The sequence below is a fragment of the Chelonoidis abingdonii genome, chromosome 7, assembly GCF_003597395.2.
Source record: "Chelonoidis abingdonii isolate Lonesome George chromosome 7, CheloAbing_2.0, whole genome shotgun sequence".
Classification (NCBI taxonomy): domain Eukaryota; kingdom Metazoa; phylum Chordata; order Testudines; family Testudinidae; genus Chelonoidis; species Chelonoidis abingdonii.
The window spans coordinates 101971153-101980594 of record NC_133775.1 but is presented as its reverse complement, the minus strand read 5'-3'; the positions used below and the strand labels follow the sequence as shown (position 1 = coordinate 101980594).

Here is a 9442-nt window from a genome sequence, read left to right as displayed (position 1 = left end):
TGGATAGAATCTGGTCCAGTGTGTCTGTCTTTTGCAAATGTATCTGCACATGAATGTTTTTTTTCAAATGAGGCCACTGAAGGTGTGAAAAGTACAATAAAACCTAAGGGCAGGGCTCACCTACCCTTTTAGTGTAGACTAGGAATGCAGGAGATGCTCATGATATGGATTGACTCTCAGGCCTAGTCTACGTGGAGAACTTACTTTGTTATAGCTACATTGCTCAGGGGTGTGAAAAATCCACAGCCCTGAGTGCTGTAGTTAAACCGACCTAATCCCAGGCGTAGACAGCGCTAGCTGGGTTGATGGAAGAATTCTTCAGCAAATCTATTACCTATGCTGATGGGAAAATCCCTTTCGTCAGTGTAGGTAGTGTCTACACTGCAGCTGTGCTGCTGTGGCATTTCAAGTGTAGACAATCTCACAATGAAAACTAACTAGGGGCTTGTCTACACTTCCAGTGCTGCTGAGTCATTGTAGTGCTTGGTGAAGACACTCTATGCCAATGGGAGAGCGTCTCTTGTTGACATAGATACTCCACCTCCCTGAGAGGTGGGAGCTCTGTTGACAGGAAAGCTTCTCTACACATAGCGCGCTCTACACTGGGGATAGGTCGGTATAACTACCTGGCTCACGGGTGTGGATAGACCAAGCCTCGGCAATCTAGTTTTTAGCAGTTTTGATCTTTTTTTTTTTTTCCTAGCCTGACCAATGATTTTTCAGATTTTGCAACAGCACTAGGTGGCTTTTTATGCTGGCCTTGGAATCTCTGAGAGAAGTTAAGTTCCTGGGCTGGGTCTGCTGTCAGTTACACAGGTGTAACAGAGTTACTTTATCGCTCAGTGAGATGATGAAATTACCCTAGATTTCCACCTCTGTAACCGACAGCAGAATCTGGTCCACCTTCCCCCCCCTAGTATATACACTAGCTTCTTTGATTAAGCCTGATGTGTCCAGCAATATTAATGAATGTGGGTCTGACCATGTGCTCCTTATGCAGCCAAAAGTCCTCGGCCAGGTTGGGCCAGTCTCTGAGCTGGAGTAAATCAACAGGGCTTGATTAAAGTAACTGGAGCTCAGTGATCTACACCAGTTGAGGATCTGGCCCATTGAAGCTAATGGGAAATTTGCCTATGTCCTCAACAAGACCCAGTTCAAATGTAGACAATCTTGGGGAGACCTCCGCATAGGGACTTTGGTGTTGCAACCCTGAATGTCTTGGTGGCTAGAAAAATCACAAGAACAGTGTGACCCACAAAGCCTGAGTTAGGAGTTTAGGCTCCCTATACGAGTGGATGAGGGGTGGCAGATTCCTGTTCAAATCCCTTCTCCCCCTCAGGACTTGAATAGGGATCTCCTACACCCTGGGTGAGTACCCATCCACTAGACTAGAAGTTATAAGGGATGTCCTTCCCCTGCTCCCAGTTGTTTCATATGAGCATGACTGAGCATGCCTGATCTGGTAAGCATGCTCACAGGTCCCCTACCAGATTGGGTCCCTGAATACTATAGGTGACCAAACACCTGTCTTCCCTAGTTTGTGAATTACTCTGGGGCTTGGGGAGGAGATGTGCACCTGGATGTCCATCATGCACCTGGATGTCCATCATGAGGCAGTACTTTGTATGTTGAGGCAGGAGATAGGTACCTGGGTGCCTAGAGGCAATCCACAGTGAACATGCCCAGAGGAAAAAACTTAGCTGCCACTTTATCGTGTAAATGCCTAAACCCACTTAGCACCTCAGTGGGAGTTTTGTGGATCACAGAGGTACCTAAAAATAGGACTTAACTGCCTAAAAATGGGGCTTGGGTTCCAAAGTATCTTTGTGGATCACACCCTTAGTCCTTAACTATTTAGTTTCTTTCTTTGGAGGTACATTAGCTCATTTTGATGCAGAGGACTGACATATGCAGTTATGGACTAATAACCTAAAAATTAACTTCCTACTTCAGAGACATTACTCTTGATTAATTAGTACACTGCTTTAATTATAGCACAGCCACTCTATCCAGATGTGTCACTCAAGTCTTTGATTACTGTGTTTCTAATTCTGCAACTTTTACTCATGTGAGTAGTACTTACTCATGAGAGCAGCACCATTGACCTCAGTGGGATCAAGCCTAATACATTTGAGATGAGGTCTCCTTCCTGCTCAAAATGAATCAGGAATCACTTACACCATTCTTGCAAATTGTTACAAATACACTAAGTTGTCTTCAAAAAGGTAGTCTGGAGTGTAAAGTATTATTATTAGCAGTTAACATTTATGTTTTAGCAGTACTGAGAAGTCTCAACTAGGTCACAAGCCCACTATAGTATATAGTAAATGATAGAATACAGGTAACGTTCACAGTACAATACACCTTTACCCTGACATAACGAGCTCGTTGGGAGCCAAAAATCCCTACTGTGTTATAGGTGAAATGCTATTATATCGGGGTAGCAGTGGCAGGGCTGTAGCGGTGATGTAAGGGGCCCTGGGCTCCCCACAGCAGCCAGAGCCCCGGACCCTTTAAAGCGCTGCCCGAGCCCCACTGCTGCAGGCCTGGGCTGCAGCAGGGCTCCAGCAGTGATTTAAAGGGCACTGGGCTCCTGGCAGCAACTGGAGCCCCAGACCCATTAAAGTGCCACCGGAGCCCTGCTGCTACTGCGCTATATGCGAACCCGTGTTATATCGGATCACGTTATAGTGGGGTAGAGGTGTATACACTAGGGAGCAAGTTACAATTTGGATGTAAATTCTTTTCACTCAAGCCGGACAACATGATAAATAGTTACAGTTTTAGGAATCAACCCAATCACAAGGCATGTTTATGTCAGTATTGAAATAGCTAAAGGTTATTTGGCAACTCCTAAAACTCAGGGCTGGTCTATACTGAAACTTTATATTGACATAGCTACATGTCTTTTGGGATGTGAAAAATCGACATCCTTGAGAGATGTAGGTAAGTCGACCTACCCCCGATGTAGTCAGCTCGAGTCTTCCATCGTCCTAGCTGCTACTGCCTCTTGGCGAGGTGAATTACCTACAGCAATGGGAGAATCCCTCCTGCCGCTGCACTAAATATCTGCACTCGCACTGTCCCTGTGCTGCTGTAGTGTTTTAAAGTGCAGAAACATCCTTAGTTATTAAATCATATTTAAATGCCTACTGTTATCGGAGAAGAATTAATGGTTTACAACAATATAGGGCCCAGTCCTGCACTCTTAGCTCAGGCAGAGCTCCCACTGCCCGTGTGGATTTGAAAAATGCATACAGTATTCCAAGAGATTTCATGAGCGCACTTTAAAAGATGCTTTATAAGACATATTGTGCTCTAGTCTACAGAACTCAGGGCTGGTCTACACGAAGAGGTCAGGTTGACCTAGCTGCATCACACCCCTGAGATACCTAGTTAAGCCAACCTAAACCCCAGTGCAGACAACACTAGGTCAATGGAAGAATCTCTTGAAGAAGTGGATTTACTATAGTGACGGAAGAACCCCTTCCTCATTATAGTAAGTGTCTACACTACAACAGCACAGCTGTAGCATTTCTAGTGTAGACAGACCCTCAGATAGGGCTAGGGTAGGCATACCTCAGATAATCTGCAAGTCTTCAGAGAACCAAACTGTACATAAACTGTTTTGGAACTTGTATTCACACTTTTTGCCCTGGGACACTCTGAACCCTGAAATACTCTGTCCTTTACAATCTTCAGTCTATAGCTGGAGAAACTTAATATCCCTGTTCATAGGGACTTAAAATGTGAGCTGGCGTATAGGTGAATAAAAGATCAGATTATTAGCCATGTCAAGCCAGAATGATGAAAGTCACGTAGTAGTTTGGGATGTTTTAAAAAAATAGTTTTGAAAATTATTATGAACTTCTCTTGTGGCTAAAAATGAGGGTGATGCTTCTTGGATTAGTACAGTAATTAAGACTGTCAGTCATAGAATAATTGGAGGTTTTTTTTAATGGGGTTCAGACTGCCTAAATTATAGTAAATAACCATAGTCAGTCTAGAAAGTGACAAAGGCATAAATATGCCTGGTGACAGCTGGATCAAGATAAGTCTGGAAATCTCTCAATTTTTTTTTTTTAATTTGAGATTAAAAAAAGTCACTCTCAGGTACATCCTGCTGTGAAACTTAATTCTGTGTTTATGACATCACAATCAGTTGCCATTGAGAGATTGAGATAATATATATAGCATTTAGAGGTCACTGTACTTAGAGCTATTGATCAATGAGGAAGAGAGCCTTTTCTGACATATACATATCTGTGCTAACTAGCCAGAGTGGTAGGGAAAGCTTATACAAAAATAATCCAAACAGGAAAAGGAAAATGGAGAAATGTGCTGGTGCATATTAGTCTTAAGCATTTTAGCTGTCCCCATTTAAACTCTCTAATTATTGCCACTCGGACATTCCTAAATGAGTCAATGATGGCACCATAGAGGTGGCTAGAGAGTATATTCAGTATGTCTTAACTTTTAAAACAATTAACAGTATGTTTTAATTACAAAACATTAATTTTACAGCTTTAGTCTTCCATGCACTGCACTGTAGCAAAAGCCAGTCTGAACAGGATATACATGGCAAACAAAAAATACCCTATCTTACCCAGGCACCTTTTTGCATTATTGCTTACTAACACACAGGGATGGGGGAGGATATTTCTGAAACTAAAGCACAAAACAAATTTTCTATCCAAAGGCAAACATGTTTTCATCTGTATAAGTAGCTGAAGCCAATGAGTAATTATGAATTCATAGTCGGTTTGATAATAGCTGTTCTAAAGAGCCTGTTTTCAGAAGTAGTGGTGTTTATAACAGACGCCTACAGTTTGTGCTGGAGGAAGAGAGGAGAATACAATACAAATAAGAGAAATGCTATATGCATTTTTCATCTTGAATGCTGGTGAGCTGGATGGCACTTGTAGGGGCTCATTTGGAGCCCATCTCAACTTTCATTTAAAAACAAAAATTAAGTCTCTAGCTCTTTTAATTGTGAACAAAGTCTGGAAACTGCAAACCAGCACAAGTGCATATAAAACAAAGGAAAGTACTTGCTAGGGCTGAAAGCGAGAAGCAGAGAGAGGGTTGAGAGACCCTAACGAAGCTTCCCCCAGACTCACTTTTTACGTAAAATAAGTGAGTTAAGGACATATCCCAAAGAATGATCTTCCTAACCCCTCAGAAAACCATTCCTCCATCTGTGCCCACACTGCTGTAATAACAAGATACAGGAGTCAGGTACTGGTGGGTGGAGGGATAACTAAAAATTGTTTCACAGGCCAACTTAGAGAGACGTGTAGTCACATTGACTAAAGCACGAATGGAAGGCTCTCACACTCAGTGATGAGAGTGGTATAAGAGCCTGCGTAGAACAGAACTTGAAAATGCTAAGGCCAGCTCTGGTTGTCAGCGTTTTCAGCACTGGGACTGTGCTGGCAGCTGCAGCCTCTGACAGCCATCTTGTGGCAGGTGCTTCCACCAGTGCTGTGGGATCTGCTCCAACGAGAGCTCCTCTCCTGTTTCTCCCCCCACAAGCATTGCTCAGAGCCAATGGAGCACACACCACATAATGCCTGCACTCCCAATCGTTGCTGCTGCTGCTTCAGCATTGCACAAGGAGGAAAAGAGAAGAGGCAGGCCAAGCTGTTGCTGTACCGAGTGGAAGTTCAGGGGCTGCTGCTGGCTGCTTCCCCACCTCCCCTCGCAATGCCTACCTGCCCAGCCCTAGATCTGAATCTGAAAATCTGGGTTCCTTCCCACCTTGTCCCTGACCTGCCATTTCTACCCAGAGAAATCCCATCGCCTGACCTAGCTCCTAGTTCAGCAGCCTGGGATACCTGGTTCTAATTTGCCACCCCTACCCATGCATACATCAGCCATGAAACCCAACCCTATCCATTAATTAAGGTAGACCACTTGCATCAAAAACCAAAAGGGAACCCCTTCCCCAAACTGCTATCCAGCAGGGGGACCTGCTTCCTACTGGACCAGCCACTCCTAGCCAGAAGCTGCAGGACATCCTGCCTGCCACTACTGCTACCAACAAGGGCTGCACCTACCACCATTGTGAGGGACAGCTGCCATGTGGATGGGCCATCTGAAGTAGCCTCTATGAGGTGAAGGGAAAACATGGCGGGGTCGAGAGGCACAAGGCTAGAGGGCAGGGCAGAGGAGGGACTGGTGGATTTGGGGGCACCTTGGAATGGATGGATTATCCTGGGGAAGCAGAAGAGAGCATTTTACCCAGGGAATGTCACATGTATCACTGAGCTGGAAAATTTCTGAGGGAGGCAGTCATTGATAGTGAAATCATGTGCTTAAAAATGATATGCTAATACTGCTGGTATTTCACAGTGTTGACTGTAAAGGATTTCTGGGGGGTGATTTACTAGAATTAATAAGCAATAATGTTATGTACAAGGAACAGTTTACACGATAAGTTTAGCTGCTCCCACTGAACTAAACGGCAAAGACTCTCTCTGGCATTAGTGGGAACAGCTCAAGATCTTTATAATCCTATGAAAGAATCAACCAGAATCAGTAAATTCACAATAAATACAGAGTTTTGGAGACTGTCATGCTGGATTATTTTAGCTATTCACAGGGGCATTATTTAATTTCAAGGACACCTTGGATACATCAGTGTTCAGGGTTGAAAGGGCAATGTTCTCATATTCCTCCTGAGATGTGAAGCATCTGCAGTGGTGAATTAACACTATTAAATCCTTCTGGAAATTCTTGTTGAGAAATCCATAAAAGATAGGATTGATACATGTTGAGAGCATGGCTACCAGGTGGCACAATGTGAACACTAAGTTATGGTGGCAGTTCATCAGGGCCTCATAGTTCCAGTCAAAAATGACATTAAATATGTTTAGAGGCAACCAGCAAGCTGCAAAGGTCACGACAATTGAAATGAGCATGATATTAATCCTTTTGCTCTCATTTAGTCTGCTCTCATTCTCCCTCATCCCATCCACTTTACCATGTCTCCGCCGGAGACATACAAATATCTTGAGATAGCAGATAAAAATAAAGCCCAGTGGGAAGCAATACTGGAAAACCAGCAGACTGGTGGTAAAGACCAGTCGCTCTGCAACTGATGGCCATGCTTCAATGCAAACAACTTTGTTCATGTAGAAATCGCTTTGGTAAGAGAGATTCTTAAAGGGTTCATCAGATAGTTGGTGGAATATAAAAAAAGGAATGGATATGATAAGGGAAACCCCCCAGATGAAGATAATTCCCCAGTAAGCGTGTAACATATTTGGCTTCCAGCCACGTGGATTCACTATTAACTGGTGTCTCTCGACAGCAATTAATACAAGTGAGAATATGGAGACTGTGACAGACATACTTTGTACAAAAGAGCTGATTTTACACATAGCCTCGCCAAATATCCAATAGTCCATCAACGTGTATGCAACTGTGACAGGAATGCACATGATGCATATCAAGACATCGGATAAGGAGAGATTGGCAATCAGAATATTTGTAACATTTTGAGCTTCTTTCTGTCTTTTTATTATAACAATCAGGCAAAGGTTTCCAAAAAGCCCCACTATTGTCACGACAGTATAAGCCGTGATGAACAAGAAGACTGCAGGGAAAGAAGGCTGACATGAATCAAAGTGTGAAAACGGTGAGTTGCTGCTGTTTGCAATAGTTTGATTAAACAAACCCTCACTAGGATGCTGAGTGGGTTTCTCCATTATAAAGGAATCCTAAAACCATGGACATAATTTAGTATGCAAAGCCTATTTTTTGACCATAATTATTTAGAAGATATTTTGCTTGGAGCATCCCAAGCCCATGATTAATAGGATTCAATCTTTATGCTTGTTCTTCATCATGCTCTGTTTGAGCAGATCTGACATTAGTACTTACAGCATTGAAGAATCCTGAAAACAAAAGCAAATGGTAAAACATTAGTGTGTGAACCTATAAATCAAAGAGATTGACACAAGTGGCTTGAGTCTGCCTTTTTGAGGTTCTGCACTCACAATTACAGAGAATCAATAGCTCTCTTCACACAATTCAATGATTGCGGCATATTATAGTAGAAACAGCAAAGACCACTCTATTTAAGGTTTCATAACAGTTCTCATTCAAACACTCTTTTTTTTTTTTTTTTTCAGTTTCACTTTCAGGATAAAATATTGCAGGGTCAGTCTCTGCCCAAAGGTGTATATTTTTGGAAAGTTTGACCAAAAATGGTTCAGTCATTTTTGATTATCAAGAGAATAAAGAATAATGCTTCTGCCATCAAAGGGCTAAATTCAGGCCTGGCACCAATTTTCCAAAAATTACTAAGCAATGCTATAATATGCCTAAGTCTGCCTGTGACTTCATGCACAATGCTCTGTTGTTGTGCAGAAGTAATCTTTTAAAAAAAAAAAAAAGGGAACAGAGGGAATGTATCTGGTAAAGCATATTAGGTTAACCACTCCATGCAATGTCCTGTCCTAGAACACTACCTTTATGAGGTCTGTAGAATATGAACATCATAGGTCCAGGGAGGAATACAGGTGCAGGTTGCAATGGTTGTGTACTGGATTTCCATCCTGGATGCCTTTTTCTACTTGTATCAATGTCAAAGAGACCACCTCCATTTGGCCCTAAATATAAGCAGAGACGAATATGGACCAGATGGAGGCAGCATCTTTCACATATACAGCAGTATCTTCATACAAATGCTAGCCTCAGGTTCTCTCCTTCCTTTCCATAGATGCATACTTTAATATTTGCACTATTTTGGTAAACAGTACAAAGGAATGTTACTGTAGCTAAATGCAGTGTCTAGTCTATAAAAACAAAGACCTGATTCTCCTCTTACTTGCTCCTGATTTATACATGTGTATGTGTAAATCTGTTGACATCAGACTTACACTATTGTAAAACAGGTGCAAATGAGAGATCAGGTTCAGCATTAATGAATCTATGGATTGGGAGTTAGAGACTAGTTAGAAGAGCTGAACTCAAAGCCAAAGCTCAGTGAATTTCTGGGCAGAAACCCAAGAAAGAAAAAGTACCACATAGAATGGTTGCTTGCCCATCTTTCATTTCTTAAAGACTAGACTTGTCACAACCTCTCGGTACATTTACAGCCCTTGAAACAACACAGATTTGACTCACCTTAGTCCCTTTGGTGGGAGGCATAGGGCAATAAGCCCGAAGCAGTCATTCTGCATCTGTAGCAGTAAACATTACACTGTGATAGCCCTGAGAAAAAGCCAGGAAGAGGAAGCAGTATAAATTTTAAGAGAAAACAAATAGAAGAAAACTCATTGCGGCAAACACTTTCATTTACATACCCTACTTTTGTAAAATGCTCTATTAGGTCATTATATTTCTTAGGTCACCAAGACACAGGGATATTCAGTGGTTTGCATCATACAGATCTGTGGCTGAGCTGGGTAATGTACCAAGGTGATATAACGCC

General features: G+C 42.4%; 1 protein-coding gene across 1 annotated transcript; it reads right to left on the bottom strand.

Moving 5' to 3' along the window:
• Positions 1-2607: 2607 nt before the first annotated feature.
• LOC116823426 (neuropeptide Y receptor type 6-like) lies at positions 2608-8600 on the bottom strand. The gene is made up of 2 exons (XM_032777947.2): positions 8478-8600; positions 2608-7901 (listed from the first exon to the last, which is right to left on the bottom strand). The coding sequence occupies exon 2, from the start codon at positions 7710-7712 to the stop codon at positions 6591-6593; it is 1122 nt and encodes a 373-aa protein (XP_032633838.1). The 5' UTR covers positions 7713-7901; positions 8478-8600; the 3' UTR covers positions 2608-6590.
• Positions 8601-9442: the final 842 nt, after the last annotated feature.